We start from the raw sequence: 19,127 nt of genomic DNA, 5'->3' as shown, positions 1-19,127 counted from the left end.
GAACCAAAACGATGAAAACCTGATAGCACCTAATTTCATCATTATGTAAAAAATAAATGTACAAACCACCCAAAACCGGAAAAACCAAACCAAAATAAATATCATTAAAACCCAATTTATAAGTATCTGTCACGAAATTTACAAGAAAGCAATTAAATCTTCAACTCTGCCATTTATATGAAACAAAAACAAGCGGTGAAAGTGTATCAAAGTACTATCGAGAGCAAAGTTGCGACATTTTGAAATAATTTATTGAATATATTCATGTAACCAGAGAAGTGGCTACACTAGTGACATTTAAACACCACTTACACACTAATTAGGGCTTCGAAGAAAATTTTATCGGTTAATCAGAATGTAAGTTTATCGATTTTCGGTGTTATGATTGTCGGAATATCGGCGAGGCGACGATAAAGTGGTGTTTATAGTAAGAGATTTATGAACGAAAGATCCCGTTTCCCAATTTTTACAAAGACTCTCAACACAACCCCACAATGTGACAGATCCCAACGTGACAAACACTGATTTATTCACAGCCCATAATGCTATAGAGCAATATAGTTATGCTACAACTATGAATAAAGTTTATTAGTAGCTATATATATCAGCTTAGCCTTTTTCCAAACTATGTTGGAGTCGGCTTCCAGTCTCACCGGATGCAGCTGAATACCAGTGTTTTACATAGAGCGACTGCCTATCTGACCTCCACAACCCAGTTACCTGGGATTTAACACGATACCCTTCGGTAAGACTGGTTTGTCAGACTTTCAAGCTTCTGACTACTGTTTACGACTGTCAAAGATCTTCGAAAATGACAGCCGGGACCCACAATTTAACATGCCTTCCGAAACACGGAGGAACTCGATATGTGTTAGATGGCCACCCATCCACAGAACAACCTCGGCAAGCGTGGCTTAACCTCAGAGATCGATCCGCGCGGCTGTCGTTAACTAAGCCGCGAGCTTATTAGTAGCTACATAATTAAAATAAAGTGATAATTCTTAGATATTTACTAACTTGTAGTGTATTATAGTTGGGCAAAGATGTTCCCCAAACTATCCATCGGTCTCTATAAGTCAATTTTTTTAACAAAAAAACGGAATTTTAAATCCTCTTCATTGAAATTCAACTCAATTGACCACATTTATTTCTCAATTAGAAAAAGCATGTCCTCTATCATAGAGTCCAACTCGAACTTGAGCATTTTTTTCTCTATTTTAGTGGGTACGGAATCCTCTACCATCCAACTCACACTTGGCAAATTTTACAACTTTATCTGAGTAAGTATTAAACGTTTTATAACACTGAAACCTGCTCATTTGAGTGCAATCAGATCAATGAACATTACAAATTTGGTGAGAGTGTAATGGCGGTCGTAATTCTTTACGATTAAACACTGATTATAAGGCTTTAATCAGTATTATGCCAAATATGGGGGTTTTTATTTCATAATCATTTTGACTTTTTTCTTGAAGTTATTTTAAATTTGTGAAACTTTAATCTCAAATTTCAATGTAAATGAACCTTTAAGCCGACTACACGAGCAAATGTTCATATTATGTAATATTACATCGTTTATATAAATCTATATTTTTCGTCATTTAGTATTCTTAAAGACTGTGATCATGACTCATCTAGCAATGTAAAAAAATGGATGCCTGCTTCATTCCCGTAATACATACTAAAATTAGTCAAGTTTAAGAGTTAAAAAAATAGAATAATACGTGGTCGAAAATAATAAAAACTATAATCAGTAATCATCTCCAAAATGTGGTAAACAACAATAATTATTTAAAACCTTACAAACTACACATATATCAATAATAAATAGATCATAAACTTTTCATACAATACTCGATACTTCGCTAGATCGCCTTGTATCGAAAGCGCGGTTCTGTGTCAAGGCAAGCCATATTTACTCGGAACTCATACTCATCAACAATATTAAGGGAAAAATATTGCTTTTGCTTACGACATTGACCTCAAATGTACGTCATTTTGGAGTCATGAAACATATGAGTAAACTGGGAATTTTTTATTTATAAAATTACGCCTGTTATATACTTTAAAGTAGAGGTGTTTGAAATACACTAGATTTTGATTCGTTTCGCTGTCTATAAAGTTGTTCCCATGTTATATGAACAAGTTCATACACATCATCAAATCTTTCTAGTTATTGAGAATGTTCTAACACGAAATTTAACACCCTCAATTGCGTCCTGCCTGATCAGGGAAGAACCTGACACCTCAAATCGTGTGCTACATTTACCACACACTCAGTCATAGCAGTTATAAGAAAAAAGACTCATTACAAATGATTCAAGTTTAACATGAACGTAATGGGTCATTTTGATGTCAAGTGATGAATCAAAAATGGTCATAGTTAAATTGATTTTATGACGAAGAGTGAATAATCGAAACTTGTGCCAAAGGAAGACTTCTCAAAATAAATTTTACGGCATGCCCAAATGTAGACATGATGTGTTAAAACACGTCATTGAAATGCATAAATTTTGTATTCATTCATAATAGGTATCGTATTTTGTACTAAACACGTTTGTTAGTTATAAAGGCCTTCAGATCGTTGGATTATTGAAAAACGCACAACTTGACAAAATCACATATGAGAACTATCTGCAGTCTTGCATAAATGCAATCTATTTGCTTATTCGGTAATGAGATAATTTTATTGTACGAATCCATCAGTAACCCCCGATTTCTGAGCACATTTAACGGTAGTTTATCTATTCAATAGCGTTTTTTTATATGAGTTTAAACGCTATTGAATAGATAAACTACCGTTAAATGTACCTCAGAAACCGGGGGTAAGTAAGCTTAATAAATGGAATACTTATTGACACATGTTTTATACACTTTCTGTCACTATATCTATCTATTGGGTAGTTTGGCCGCAAAGCAGTCATAATATAATCTAAAAGCTAACTTAAATACGTCAAATTATTTGCCAAATAACGATAACTGACAAGAAAGCTTGCCATTAAAATTTTAGTAGGGTGAAAAAGTCCCACAGCTTTTTAAACCAAGTGTCATGTCGGTTGGCAATAACCCGCATTGCAATTAATCCTATATTTATATCTAGTTATGTCAAAACTGCCATAATTGGCCACAATAAGCAAGTTCAAAGCCGTTGTCATATTAATTTAACTAACAAGCACGCAATTAAAAGTAAAGTGACAATTCAGGACCCACGCGATGCGCATGCCGTATTTTATTGTTACATGCTAAATTTGGTGAAATGACCTAATAAAGTGACCTAAACAGGTCATTGTTAGGGTAATAAAAATTATAATTATGTTGTAATTAATTTCACGTGTCGTTATGAAATACATGAAAGCTCGCTGTTTATAATTTTGAAGTATTACAACTTTTTTATTTTTATCTAAGACAAACTCCGTTTGAATTCGTTCCGCTAGTACATATTACTTAAATTAAATATTTTTTTAAATATTAATAACTAAAACAATTCATAATAAGATAAAACAATTAAGAAATTAAGCATTTTAAGAAAGATAGTAAGAGATTAAAAGTGTTATCTTCAATTACAATATTCATACGAATCAGTTTAGTCATAGGTCAAGAGTACGTATATTACGAAAGATTCAAAAGAAATCCAAAAACAATTACACATGCGAGATAATTGCAGCTCACGTAACGAGTATAAGAAACAATAAATTTTCCTCTTACAAAACAATCATAAATCAGTTCAAATCGGTTATGTAATGTACATTTAAAGTTAAAAATATACATTGTAAAATATACACTGTAAAATGTTGTGTATGACAAGATGTATGGATGTGAATGAGTCAAGGAAAATTCGTAAGGATGGTACCAAATGGCGTTCTTTAGCCTCTACCTTCCCCTACGGGAAAAAAGGTGTGATTTTATGTATGTTCATCAATTTAATAGTTGTTATTGTCAACAAACAATAAGCAGCGATTGTTATATCACTACGGAGTTAATATTAAGTAGTAATTTCATATTTTTCATTAATAAAAATTCTTTAGAAAATGTGATAGTGTATGTTTTTGACGCTGTCTGTAGCGCGATTCTTTACAGTCGACGATCGGTACTATCGAGTATCGAAAGTTTGACATCTAAAACGTACTGCAAAAGTAGTTTTGACCGCCCCGCTAGAGTCGCTGTACAAATTTTTATACAAAATTTCTCGATGGCTTACCGATTTTTGACAGCCCATAGTGGTAGAGAATTTCGTTACTGGACTAGCAATAGTAATGGTAAAACTAAAAATAAATAATGTAGCTATGTTTAGCGTCGGCTTACGTCACTCAGCGTCGCGTCGCGTCACGCATGAGGAAAAAATATACATCCTTTAAAAATCAAGATATGCTTGAAAGGTAAACGTATCCTATTTTACCAAGAATGGTGGCGGAGATCAGTTGTGAATTACAATAAGATACTTACAAGAGAATCTATTGATCTGTGGCGAAGCTTTCTATAAAAGTCTGTAAAGATATTTAGCATTATATTTTTGTAGAATACAGATTTACGATTTCAAAGCAAAGGAATTCTTAAACAGTAAAACTCGTGATGAAAAACTGGAACTGGAATGATAATGCGAACCCACTAGAGATTTTTCTAGACCTAGATTCAAATTTCTCTCTTAATACAATATTATTTTCAGTAAATTAGAAGCAATATCTTGCTTTAAGTATATGCAACTAAACTCCTATTTTACATCACTTTTCTATTCTACGAATTTAAAAAGCTTTCTGAAGCTTAAAACGATTGCACTATAAACTTTTCATCCCTACAGTTTCGCAATATTTGCACAACACATTTCTCTGGTCCATTCGTCGAAGAGTTATCATTACAAAACAGCATGCGCTACAATAGTTGGCGCGAAGTAAACGCATGCGCTGAGGTCGTCCGCGCCCGCCATATTGGTAATGAGGTCATGGAGACTGCGCCCGCGCAGTCGCGGTATGCTACTTGTATGTGGATCTTCTTTAGAAAATAGTTTTCTATTCGATTTATAGATTTATTACTGGTTATAGTTTGGTTCAATTCAATTCATGTTGGGTTTGTTTGCTTTCGCAATTATTTCTATGAATCTGTTACATTTGCTAATCTTTCAACTGGTCACACGTAAGTATTATTTTTAGTAAGTACTCTTTTGCTCATAGAACCAGCTCAAATTACCATACCATACCATACGAAATACTGGTCTGACTAAAGACTTTCTATCTTTTGAAGTTGCTTTTAAGTATTTTGTCAATGTTCAAATTATCGGCATCCCATCTTTTAACAGTTAGAGCAACAAACGGACACAACAAATTCACATTTTTATTACTCGTATTGATTAATTAAATTCCTAATAACCAATCAATTACCTAGAATAACGTCCATTCAACGATTTAGCACAAAGCTAACCGCATGTCATTGAACTAAGCATGTCTTAGAAATATATTTACAAAACACTTCATATCGTTAGAAATACGTGTCAACAAAGTAATAAGAATCATATGACGAATTCATTCATTGATTGAAATTATTGTATGAGGAAAACTGTGTTAAATAGTTGCAATGAAAATGTTAGACATCAAGTGAGTAAAACCGCAAGGCTTTATTGTATCCCTGTGGTTATGACTAGACAAATACCTAATTTAAATACACGTGATGTATTGGGAATTAATTGTATAGGATACCTATTAATACGACGTAGAAGGAAAATGTTTAGAGTAGGTAAATCTCTTTTATATTCTCCATAAAAGGAAAAAATGTAGCCCTCATTTTCTTTACAAGAAACGCATGCCCTGCAGTGACAAAGTAATAGGTCAAATTTACTTCTTTTTTAACAAATTAACGACTGGTTTATGTGTAAAATCTATCATTAATTTTCTTTGCTTAACTATTTATAATGATATTGTATTATAATATAGTGCCCGAGAACATTATTTTTGTATAAAATAAGCAAATTCCGAGTTGCTATTGTTTTTATTGTAGTCTGTATTTCTTATAGAGTAAGATCCCAGAGCTGCCAGACCTACGTGATTTTAGCAAAGCTGAAATTTTGAGGATTGTTAGTATAAAGGGTCTGTTAAGAGGTATGCACATCCACTACCTTGAAAGCGGGGCCGTTTCTGAGGTAGCGCGGAGTGAAGGTGCGTAAAAAACGACCCAACCTACGTTATAGTAGCAAAGTTGGTTTTCAGATATGTTATTAATGATATTATGTAGAATTAAAATTGACTATTGCCAGACCGTTTCCCGGGGCCATTAATTCTGCCAGACGCCTTAAATGTTGTTAAAAAATGAGGTCAACTACGTCATAGTAGCAAGCCTAAATTTTATATATGTTATTAAAAGTACAATTTTAAGACCCCCTGTATGCGGACAGACCATTCCGCAGGGCCCTTTGTCCCCTAGACGCCATTAAACTTTCCCTATGAGTGCGAGAGTAAGAGCATTATTCATACGCATAAATAAAAAACAATTGAATTAAAAAAATAAAAATTGAAAAATTATTGAATACCAGCTGACCCGCGCATCTTTGCTTGCGTCACTTAAGAGAGATAGGTCAAAATGTTACATAAACGGGTTATGTAACATTTTTCACTGGTACTCTGCTCCTATTGGTCGTAGCGTGATGATATATAGCTTATAGCTTTTCTCAATAAATAGGCTATCCAACAGTAAAATATTTTTTTATTCGCACCAGTGGTTCCTGAGATTAGCGCGTTCACACAAACAAACAAACTTCTCAGCTTTATAATATTAGTATAGATTAAAAGTACTTGGAGTGTTTAGGAAGATAAGTAACATTATTTTGGGAATTATTTTAAAAATAGATATGGTTTACATTATTCACAAAAATTATGAAAAAAAAAATTGTAGTCATTCATCATCATCATCATTATCTGTGCTCTTACTTCCCTCATCAAATTGAATATTTAAATCATCTCCACCATCGTCTTCATTGTTACTTGAATTCTCTGTAAAAAAAATGTAGGTAATGTTGTTGAAAACAGTTACAAGTAGGTATATTGAAATAATTTATAGTTAAAATAAAATACCTAATTCGTTTTCAAGTGATTCGCTTACGAAACTTGGCAATTGGTCACCATCAAACCACTTAAAATGATAATGGTTATCCTTTAGAACCCACCCTTTATTTGCTGGGCTTAAAATGCTAGGACGCTTTATATCAGCATTACTCCAGACACCCGCAATATAATTTGCTCGTCGAAATTGTTGAAGCAATTCAGATTTACAAGGAGGTAAATTACTTGCGTCGATTTTTTTAACATTTTGCCGGTGGAATTTCTCATTCACATCGCCGACTGTATACGTGATAATGAAAAGTTGTAGCCGTGCAGCATCTTCATCAATTCAGCTCAGACCATTTAAAATTTTGAAGAAATCGCCAGAATATCAAGAAGCTTTTGTTCAATTCGGAGAAGTTGAATTATCTATTGATAAAGCGAAGGAACAAAATATATTTGATGTAATTCAAAAATTTATCTGCGAGTTATATAATGTTCCCGGATTAAAAGTACTTGGAATGTTTAGGAAGATACCTTAACATTCCAAGTACTTTTAATCTATACTAATTTTATAAAGCTGAGAAGTTTGTTTGTTTGTGCGAACGCGCTAATCTCAGGAACGCGAAAGGTGCGAATAAAAAAATATTTTACTGTTGGATAGCCTATTTATTGAGAAAAGCTATAAGCTATATATCATCACGCTACGACCAATAGGAGCAGAGTACCAGTGAAAAATGTTACATAACCCGTTTATGTAACATTTTGACCTATCTCTCTTAAGTGACGCAAGCAAAGATGCGCGGGTCAGCTAGTATTCAATAATTTTTCAATTTTTATTATTTTAATTCAATTGTTTTTCATTTATGCGTATGAATAATGCTCTTACTCTCGCACTCATAGGGAAAGTTTAATGGCGTCTAGGGGACAAAGGGCCCTGCGGAATGGTCTGTCCGCATACAGGGGGTCTTAAAATTGTACCTTTAATAACATATATAAAATTTAGGCTTGCTACTATGACGTAGTTGACCTCATTTTTTAACAACATTTAAGGCGTCTGGCAGAAGTAATGGCCCCGGGAAACGGTCTGGCAATAGTCAATTTTAATTCTACATAATATCATTAATAACATATCTGAAATCCAACTTTGCTACTATAACGTAGGTTGGGTCGTTTTTTACGCACCTTCACTCCGCGCTACCTCAGAAACGGCCCCGCTTTCAAGGTAGTGGATGTGCATACCTCTTAACAGACCCTTTATACTAACAATCCTCAAAATTTCAGCTTTGCTAAAATGACGTAGGTCTGGCAGCTCTGGGATCTTGGTCCATTATTACTAAAACAACATCTATTTTGAGGTTAGTCTCTCAATGATTCATAATAAGAGGAAGTCTATAACAAGCAAAATTGAAAAACAAACCCGCTAAAAGGAGTGAGAGCGAAAGCAAAGCAGACGCGTGATTTTCGTAGTGCATCTAAAAATAATTTCGAGAAGCAAAGATGCGTCCCGCACGAGATAAAGCGGAGGTCGGGGGCTATCGCTGCAACACTGCACAGCGATTCACTGACGACTATCTAGCGACCGATAAGCGACTTTTTTTTAAATACTTACCATATTTTTCTCTTTGATAAGTTTTGTTGGATTGTTGAGTTGGTCGTTATGGGTTAATTTTGAGATTGGGAATGTTTTGTTCAAAGATTTGGGGATTTTTACGTTTTGGAGTATAATTTTTGTGATTGTTTTATGCTTTCCTGGGCTTGCTATAAGTAATATTACAATCTACTGGCCCAGTATACTGAACCTCAAATCGTAAAATGTATATAACTGTATGCTCTCCTTTTCATGCGCCTTTAAAAATAGGAGGTTGTACTCAATTCGTCTCTATTTTTTTATGTAAGAATATTACCCGGCTACACGAAAACGACTGAAACAGTTCCAAAAATCCTTTTTTTGTGTGTTGTAAGTAGATTTAAACCATACAAATTCTAATTACATTGACCTCTACCCTTACTTTTTAGCGTAATAGATTTTGTAGGCCTAAATATCCACACGAAATAGTTTCCAATGCCCTCCTTCCCCAAAAAAAGTCTCATCAATCCTCAAAAATCCATTTTACACAATTCAATTTAGAAAGAACTTAAAAACATTTGATAAACAGCCCGCATGTCCGTGGGCCGACGACAGCAGGTCCATTAAACATCGATCAGTGATCAATAAAATTGTTGTGGATGTGGTCCATCTGCGGACGCATGCTCATTACTTATCACAACCATTAGCCGGATAAAGAGCGCTTGTTGTGACTCGTGGACTTAATGACATGAGTTTTAAGTTATAATTTTGTGTTTAGGTTGTAAAGTCAGAGTGTTGATTGTAATGGAACCAGTTAACGTCATTTTTGACTAAAATAAAGGGTGTAAATACAGTGTGTTTTGTTCCAGAGCTTTACTTTTCTATTTAAAATCGAATCCAACGCATTAAAATTACAATAACATTTAACGTTGTGGTACTTGATTTCCTAGAAATGCTGCAACAACGCTCTTATAATAAACCATAATTTGTTAATTTTATTTTCATCACTTGTAAAGATAAACTTTTTTCTAATATAAAATCCTAAGGACAGCTTACAATCTGTCGTATACTTATAAGGCTTCAACGTTACACTGGATTCAACACATGTCCGCGACAGTTGTATCAAAGGATTCATAAAAAACTATCCTCTGTCTGCAACTTCACTTTTCGAAATACCATATGTAAAAATAATCCTATATGTTAATCTAAGTTATTAACTAAATGTCTGTTAGAAATCAGCAGTTTCTTTTCAATAGTTTTTGCAATAAATAGTAACATCCATACATCTGTCCATCTTACATCGCAGTTTAGTTAGACCTGCTACAAAGAATAACATCAGAAACTGCACTTTAAATGACAATGAGCGAAAGACAAACAATCTTTAACTCTTGTTTGTTGCCCCCGAGTTCATTTGTAAACGTATTTCACAATAAATCAAGCAGAAAGCATCACCCTCGGCAAACAAAAATAGCATTCATGTCTAAATTAAGTTTGAAAAAAAGTAAAAAAGGGCGTGCGGTGCGCATGCGCATGTGCGGCGCATGTGACGTATTTCCGGTTAGAATTTGCGGCCTATTGTCTATGGGGTGATAAATGAAAAGTTCAAAGTCAATTGTCGGGCATCCCTTAGTTTTTTTACATGTCATTAACATTTTGACGTACCTACTCGTACCCGTATGGCGAGACGTATAGATATGTCTAAAGCAAGGGAGGTTTGTAAGGATCGTACCAAGAAGCATTCTCTGTTATTAAGGGATAAAGGCTAGATTTTAAGTAAGTATTGTATGTAACAATTTGACGTTTCCATTTCTCCTTATGTGTAAGTAGATAAGGTTTATTATCGCATGCGAGTTCTGGTTTAAGAATTTATTTTTTGCAAACGTGTTATCCAAGGTTGAGAACATTAAATAAGTTTATGTGTAATATTGTGTGACTTCGTACAAGGTAATCTAGTGTTTACGTCAGACTTGCATGCGTTACGTAATCTGTATTAACCACAGTCAAATAAAGAGCTAGATATAATAAACAATTTAAGGCCCGTTTCACAGGTTATGAATAAGTATCCGGTAAGTTATTTGCAAGATAAAATGACAACAAATGTATTAAAACTACTGTCAAAAATCCATATTATAAGCTGATGGATATCTTAAGATAAAATAGTAAGGAGTGGCAAAAGCCTTAAGCCTTTCAACATTATATCCTTTTGAACCATTTTTGATAATTAAGTACTATGCCCTAATTTAAATACGGGTTGTGATTTGTCATCAGTGTAGTGATTTGCCTAATTTGCAAATTAATGTCTTCGATAGTTAAGGTAAATTAGCAAATTAATATTATAATGGTAATTCTAAGAATACAATTGGCTATCGTAACAGATTACTTATTTAATTTTACATAGAGATAAGCATACGCTAAAATATTTTTACCTACCTAGGTACTTAATAATTGTTTTTGTGAATTTGATGTAGGTAGATGATTTCTTTATTTTAAACGTAGACTATACAATGATTTTAAAATTTTGAATTGGGTTAATTGGTTGGTTATTAAACTTGTATCTACTCGTATAAGTTAAATCTAAAATGCTCAGGATATGTATTTTTTTCCTAAATAATATTGAAGATGTAATTATTACAGGCCGAAACTTTTAATTTGACACTCATTTGATACCAACGAAAATAGGAAACTGTGATTTCGCTACACCGTATTTTTAAACTAAAATGTGTTTTGACATTTTATAAAGAGTAGCTGATTTGACTGTTGTCAACTACCTTATTTAAAAAAAAAAGTAATGATAACAAAGAAAGTAGTTTCGTATGAAATAGCAAAGATAGAGTTGTATGTTTGTCATGACACTTGTTTTCACAAATACAGTATGTGTCAATATTGAACATAATAATATAATAGTAGATATTATCTTGCGGCTTGCCTGACGCATAAGTCTGGGATTTTTAATGACTATTACTATCACTTATTTACTAGATAACGGTTAGGTAAATAAATAAAATTTCCAATAAAATGCTAGCTTTTGTTACGTTTTATATATCAGACTTTATTGCAAATGTTTGACAACACAAGTTAAGTACCACATTTAGCTAGTTTGGGGAACAAAAATACTCCAGCAGTGGGCAGTTTTTGTCCAAATATTTTTTAAATAAAGATGGGATCAATTTTGGAAATCATTACTAATAGTAGTTTGTTAAACAGCTGAACGGGTTATATACGGATATTAGTAGGTACACAGATAATTTAAAACCTTATTATTACATACCTATGACACATTTACCTCGAGAATAATTTCACGCGGACGAAGATGCGGGTAGAAAGTAGTGTAAAAAGAAATATGGAGTAGGTACCTATCTCCAAAACTATTCAAAATTGAAAAGAATTTTGCAAGTGTCACATACATAAGTGCTTTTTATTTACTGACATAACAGTCCTTAAAAGTGTGGTTGACAATCATATGGTTACCAACGCCAACGCAGTAAAATTATGGCCGCCCAATAAAGAGCAATCAATGAGTGCAGACTAAATTCGCCGTCAGCTGCTTGTACCATGATGTCATCGCCGTAACCGTACGCTTACCTTGCTATATTACTTTAGATTGTTCATAGTTTAATATAGAGATCTTTGTTTTAGTTTGTTAGTTTTAGCAGATTTTTGATGTGGTAGCAAAATTGAGTAACATTCTAGGAAATTATATTTTGATAAAAAGACGCTTTTGTCAAATTGGACTATGAAATATTTCGGGTAGATTTTTTTATAGTCTTGTAACTTTATTTGAGAAAACAATTTTGTAGATATTTAGGCAGATAATGTATACAGGGAAACGATAAAAATATATCTTAGGTAAAGATAGGCCTTTGATGATGTGAAAACGGTTTTTAGATAGTAAAACTGCCAGCATTACTCGATAAAGCGGTTTCATCTTTGTCTCTCAGTAGGAGAAACTCAAAAAGTAATGTCTCCGTAAAGACATGTAAAATTATGCGTGTATCATTGTACGCATACTTCATAATTACACGGTGAACATACTGAGACAACATTGTCCTCTTTATCACTATTTTACTAAGCCGTAACCTGAATACCGTCAGATTAGTTCTAAACTCACTAGTCAGGACTATGCAATAAAACTGTAGTACTTCGAAACTCAGTAGATGCGTCTATCTCAAAGTGTTCCTCGTGACCACGGTTCGAGACAACTAAAATAAACGAGATTATCATCCGTGAAGTTCTTTCCCGTTTATGTCGAGCTCCTTTAAATGTCAGCCTAACCTTACTAAATCAAACGCTTACTACCGCAACGATTTACGATACTAATATTGTATAAGATTATAAGATCAACAATTTTTACGGATCGAAAAAGCGAGTTATGAATCAATGAATATAATTTATTCTTAAAATAAAACGGCCTCAACTCTCAACTCACTGATGACATCAGTATAAAAACAAACTGATACAGCGAAGGTGATTTCGCCGAGCAATTTATTCATCGCTTTGTATAGCGCTCGCATTTAAGACACATCTTAAGACCTAGTTCTTGCATAGTAACTACAGATCTCGTGTTTTTAGTTCTACGAACACTTGTATAAACAAATGGTTCATTCATACGGCTCCTCCTTGTTTCTGCCAAGTCGTTTACATGAGAAATATGCCAAGTTTTGTGTAAACAGTAAGTGACTAATCTCCCGATATGCATAAGCGCCAGATACAAAAATACATCTATTCATCATCACCATTTAAATAATTATCTCGAGAATTTGAGTCAGCCGAGATAAAATCACGACGCGCGAAGACCCATAAAAGTCAACGCTATTTTCCGCTCTACCTTAAGACTATTAAAACAAAAATAAACACTTACATTTTTCTGTCATTGTCGACGTGCGCCTGAACCGTAAATCCAAACATAGAATTTTGATTACCCTTATAAACCACCCTGGAAGGTATGTCCACATTGAACCCCAGAACACCGGCGCTCGCGCACAATAATACACACAACGCTAACGCCATCGTAGAGTACACAATCTTCACAAACACAGAAAATAATATTATTAAATATCGTACACTATTTTAAATTTACATAATTCGTCCTCATGTCGTTCGATAAACTTTACGTAGTCGTAGTTCGCGGGGAGTGACGGCACGTGTGTCACGCTCGGCGCCCGGCGCGGTACTGACGTCTGGCGGCGGGAACACAAGGCCGCGTATGAGGTAATGCCGTGGAAATAAGTTTTTCGCGGGTTTTCTCGGTAATATGAGTGTTACGTTGGATACGTGTATTTTTGTTTATGCGTTGTATAATTCGGTCATGGCTGTTTGTGGTACTGGGAACAAGAGAGGTCTTCAGCTGAAGTAGACTAGTCCTATTGTTTTCCTTTACTCCTTCCAATTATTGATTAGACCTTTATTTGACCTTAACCTAAAATAAATAATGAATCAGGATTTGTCAAACACAAGTCCACTGATGACTTGACTTTGACTTTATCAAAATATTTTCTTTCGCAGATTGCATTTTTTTTATAACCGTCATCTTACTTACCTCTTTACCTCTATATAAGATAGAGCTTAATTTGGCACCAATACTTCCTGGCCACAGTGGCCACCTATCTGTAGAGTCTCAAAGACAAACGTTCCTTAACCCAATAATCGCATTTCAAAGTTCAAGTGACATTACCTTCCTTCATAGCAAACAACTTGAACATTGATAAAGGTATTTTTATTGTAAATACTAAAATTAACATCATAATTAAATACAAATAAATGCAATGCAAAATTCTATCTGCATATTAGTTTGTCTCTCTCTTTCTCTTACCTTTTCGTAGTTAGACCGTAAAGAAACTGTCATGAAAGACAGATATTTTCATTTAAAAGACTTGCTCTATCACATAGGCTACTGTGTTATAGAGCAAGTACCTAAAAAATGAATCACGCGGGTAGAGCCGCAGGCATAAGTAAGAGAAGAAATAAAACTCATTAAAAAATATTTACAACATTTAATAACAAATACATTCGATACGAATATCTCCCTATACACGGATATTTATAAAAATAATAGGATTATACAAAACGTACGCTTAACTAAGTTACTAATAGTTCACAGTTTGTGCTTAGTAAATAAGTTATATACTATGTAGTGACGTCATTGTACACTGTTCATTAAACTCGTTTTGAAGGTGAACTGTTCATGATCATTATACATTAATTAGTAAAGGTAGGTACCTACTACTGAATGATTCGTTGTTGAAATAATTTGATTCGGTAGTTAACGAAAAATATTAGACTTGTACTCGTAAAAGGTTCATCTAAAATGCTCCGGCTATGTAGTTTTTTTAGTAAATAATGTTGACATTGTAATTATTACAGATTGAAACATTAAATTAGGGTACTCATTTGATAACACCGTATTTCTATACTAAAATGTGTATTTGATTTTTCATAAAAATCCTGATAATGGGAAGTAGGTAACAGTTAATGCAAATTACCTGATATTTAATTAAGATAATCACATCTAATTAATCATTAGGCTCGCTTAGTAATTACTCGCCGCTTTATATAAGAAATGATTTTTGATTTTTTATTTAATTGCACAGTTTAATGAGTACCAATAATAATTAAGCAGAGGTTTTGATAAATCATTACATTATCGGAACGATTAGTTAAAATGGAGTAAAATTATTGTATTAATATAGAAATAATTTACTTCTATATAACTTGTAAACTACGTAAAATTTGTCTAGTAGCTATTTATTTTGAAAAAAATATGAATAATTATACAAAGCTATTATTGTTGAGATAATTGCGATTTTCTGTTAAGAATTTCTTAGAGGAAGTTGAGGTCGAAGACCTCCGTGCCTCGGAGAGCACGTTAAGCAGTGGGTCCTGCGCCTGACCTCTCACTGGTCGTGTCGGTTATCCGTCCCACCGGGTTATGAGAGTGAAGGAATAGAGAGTGTACCTGTGTATTGTGCACACACTTGGGCACTATAAACCAAGTCCTGCACCGTTGGTGACTTTCAATGAGACTGACCGCTGTAGCCGGATACCGGCTAGTATAATATTATTAGTATTTATAAAATTATTAAACAACAGTGTACAATAACGTCGTTTATCTAAATGAGGTATAGATTCAATTGTTCGCGTGTAATATAAAGAATTTCTCTAAACATAACATAGGTAATATAAATATAATAAACTGTCTGCCTCTATTGAATTAAGCGTGAAGTTGTTTATGTACTTATATAAATAGAAATGCAAGCTTGGCATAGTTGGCATCGATGTTGAATATTTCACTCATAAAAATAGTTTTTTTTTTATATGATACTATTATCTAACGGTCATTCCCAATAACATATCTCTAGGCAGGAGTAGCTCTATCTCATCTAGATTTATTATAATTCCTGTTCAAAAACCTAATTTGATCTAGCATGAACATTGACCAACATACAAACAACAACAGACGCAAAGTACAGAAATAACAATTTGTAAAAAAAATAGTAACATTCGATTTCCGCAAGAAGCAGTTATTCTTGCGGAAATCGAACCCACTCGACCTTTGTAGGTTCAATCGTAGACTGGAAACGGTATATTCACTTGAACCACTGAGCCACCGACGTTGTCAAAGGCATACATAGCATATTATTATTTATTCTAAATCAATTTTTAAGTAAGTTTTGCCAAAATAATAGCTGTAATCGATATATGTTATTAAGAATAACCGCTAGTCGCTACGCTTCAGCAAATATGCATCGAAAGTATACATTACAAAATGTCTTTTTCATAATACTTTTTCCAACAAAATATATTTTTTATTCGTTAATCGAAATAAATGGAATTATCCGCAGTTTATTACTGCGATAAACTTAAAATTACAATAGATTCGAAATAAATAATGTCTTAAATCATGTTTTAAACTTAAATAATAATAATACATAGATGTAATTTCAATTATATTCTGCAAATAAAAAACATTTACTGTAATTTATTTAATTGACAACTCAGAACGCCTTTCTGATACTTATTTTAACTGCAATTTCATTTAACATACGTTAAATAGAAACCGACATTGATGTTTCTATAATACACCTGGTGTAATTTTCAGAGGTCTGAAATATTTATTGCAATTTCATACAACGTACATGTACGTACACGTACACGTAGTAAGCACGCATTGACTGTGTAAAATGTTTGTAGTATTCAATAAAATATGCATATTCTTTGAAATTATAACCAGCGCGTAATCCCAGAGTTTTTTATTCTCGTAACTTTTTGTGTGAAAATGATAATTAGCTGAAATATCATTGTAACATGTTCTTCTGTATTTTGTTTTATTTAAAACGAGATCTACACAAGGTTAGGAATATAATTTAAATTATCAATTTTCATTAACCAAAATCAGCGGTGGATTAAAAACACCGATTTTCCTGAAATTTCGTATGAAATCAAATTTACAAAATGTCTTTTTGTTTTCAAGCGTAATATTTGCGTATACATAAATGATAGAAGCCTCTTAAGCCTATCTTATTATAAATACAGTCTAGGTTTGGTTCGTACTTATCATTGTTCTATAATAATATGTAAGTGAATCGGTTATTTACCAAAGGGAAAAAGTCATACCAAAAAGAATAAGGCAAGCAAATTTAAATAAGCATATCTATTTCCAAAATACACAAACAGCAAAAAAATATCCATGGCTATTCCTCTATAGATTACAACTATCTTTATAAATAAAAATATAATATACCTACCAGAAGGTTTTTTTGATGAGGAGCTCGTGGCTTAGTTTACAACAGCCGAACGGATCGATCTCTGAGGTTAAGCTACGCTTGCCGAGGTTGTTCCGTGGATGGGTGACCATCTTATACATATCGAGTTCCTCCGTGTTTCGGAAGGCACGTTAAATTGTGGGTCCCGGCTGTCATTTTCGAAGATCTTTGACAGTCGTTAACAGTAGTCAGAAGCTTGAAAGTCTGACAACCAGTCTTGCCGAAGGGTATCGTGTTAATACCCAAGTAACTGGGTTGTGGAGGTCAGATAGGCAGTCGCTCCATGTAAAACACTGGTATCCAGCTGCATCCGGTAAGACTGGAAGCCGACTCCAACATAGTTTGGAACAAAGGCTAAGCGAATATATATACCAGAAGGTTTTTTTCAATAAACATATTTTTTTACTTCCTGTAAAATTATGTGTGCTTGACTTATTCCCTTTGGTAAATAACCGATTCAAGTAAGTATGTTGTTGTGTTGCGCTACGATTTTGAAAACTTGAACACACTAGGGGTGCTTTTCTTCTGTGGTTTGTTTTCTGCTACCTGCTATAAAAACACACATCATTTTCAGTAAAACACAGAGAAAAGCAAGGTAACCTAATGATAATATGAACACCGTAAAAAACGCTAAAATGCATGAGTAGAATAATTATTTTGACTCTTTACGTCATTATGTGATCTTTATGATAAGTTATAGAACTGAAAACAATATTTTCTGCGACTTCTTACGACCAAATTCTAGCAACGTTATTTCATCATGAATCGTCATGATTTAAATGCAGTGTACAGAAATTACACCTGTATAATAAAATATCAAAACAATTTGTTCCATGCAGATTTAAATGCAATTTATTAATTCGACATTTCTGTATTCAATGTATCGCCCAAAACACGGGAGCATTCTTATACGCGCTAAAATTACGCCCAAGACCTTCTCATTTCATTCATTCAAGACAAGTATCATGTGATGTATAAAGTTGTGTTATTTCTTACCGTTCTCTCTCCTAGTAATAGTCTCGCTTTATCTTCTTCGTGTGGTTCAGGCGCGGCGGCCGCCCGCCTGTGTAGTTGTAGCTTTTGACGAATTGCTTGAGATAATATTACCCTGCCACGAAGTTAATAAATTAGAGAAATTCGCGTTGCTTGAGATAATATAACCCTGCCATGAAGTTAATAAATTAGAGAAATCCGTATAAATATTGTAACTATAGGTAGCAACGGAAGATTTAAACAAAAGATGCGTAGCAGCAGTATTGTGCATTAAATCAAAGTTTGGCTCCGCCACAACTTCAAAATAACCAATATATCTTCCTCTAAAGCTAATGGACTTCACACTCGCTTGTCTACTGCCCGAGTATCACATGAATATATTTATATTCTACATATCTTTCCCCATTATATTACAGCATAAAAAAAACTGCTAAATGCTTAATAGCAGAAGAAAACTTAAACCTTAATGACCTGATATTAAACACATCTTTGATGAAAATCAGTAACCAAAAAAAAAATTACCTCCTAGTATCACTCTTAGTAGCCAGCAGCAGGTCCAGCCAGGTCCACGTCACGTTATGATACTCCAGGGTCGGGAGTACCAGTGGTAAGTCCCTCACATCCTCTAAGTTTTTCTCCTTGCTACCTTTGTAGGAAACCCTTACTGGAACTTCTGGGATCTTGATGTAGATGAAGAGTTTGTTCTTTTCTGCTCGCTCCTAGGTAAGAAAAAGATGCATATTTAAAAGAAACGGCAATCGGGTAATCGTAGGTTTTAATCGC

The 19,127-nt window shown here is 33.8% G+C and overlaps 2 protein-coding genes across 7 annotated transcripts in view; both read right to left on the bottom strand.

Annotated features, from left to right (window-relative positions):
• The window catches only part of if (integrin subunit alpha inflated), a 126,091-nt gene extending 112,315 nt beyond the window's left edge, over positions 1-13,776 (bottom strand). For all 5 annotated transcript variants that reach the window (XM_076113874.1, XM_076113878.1, XM_076113877.1 and 2 more), the window contains exon 1: positions 13,451-13,776. In XM_076113874.1, the coding sequence (XP_075969989.1) occupies positions 13,451-13,599 (149 nt within the window). In that variant the 5' untranslated portion in view covers positions 13,600-13,776. The remainder of the gene's footprint in view (positions 1-13,450) is intronic.
• Positions 13,777-14,567: 791 nt separating this feature from the next.
• The window catches only part of hob (bridge-like lipid transfer protein family member hobbit), a 28,199-nt gene continuing 23,639 nt past the window's right edge, over positions 14,568-19,127 (bottom strand). Inside the window, exons 36-38 of one of the 2 annotated variants that reach the window (XM_076113872.1) lie at positions 18,867-19,063; positions 18,348-18,459; positions 14,568-17,900 (exon numbers count right to left, since the gene is read on the bottom strand). In XM_076113872.1, coding sequence (XP_075969987.1) covers positions 17,835-17,900; positions 18,348-18,459; positions 18,867-19,063 — 375 coding nt within the window. In that variant the 3' untranslated portion in view covers positions 14,568-17,834. The remainder of the gene's footprint in view (positions 17,901-18,347; positions 18,460-18,866; positions 19,064-19,127) is intronic. The other variant, XM_076113873.1, reaches the window with a different exon arrangement.

This window comes from Anticarsia gemmatalis, chromosome 4 (genome assembly GCF_050436995.1).
Source record: "Anticarsia gemmatalis isolate Benzon Research Colony breed Stoneville strain chromosome 4, ilAntGemm2 primary, whole genome shotgun sequence".
NCBI classification, from domain to species: Eukaryota; Metazoa; Arthropoda; class Insecta; order Lepidoptera; family Erebidae; genus Anticarsia; species Anticarsia gemmatalis.
Note: the sequence above shows the minus strand (reverse complement) of the source record. Positions and strands in the feature narration are given on the sequence as shown.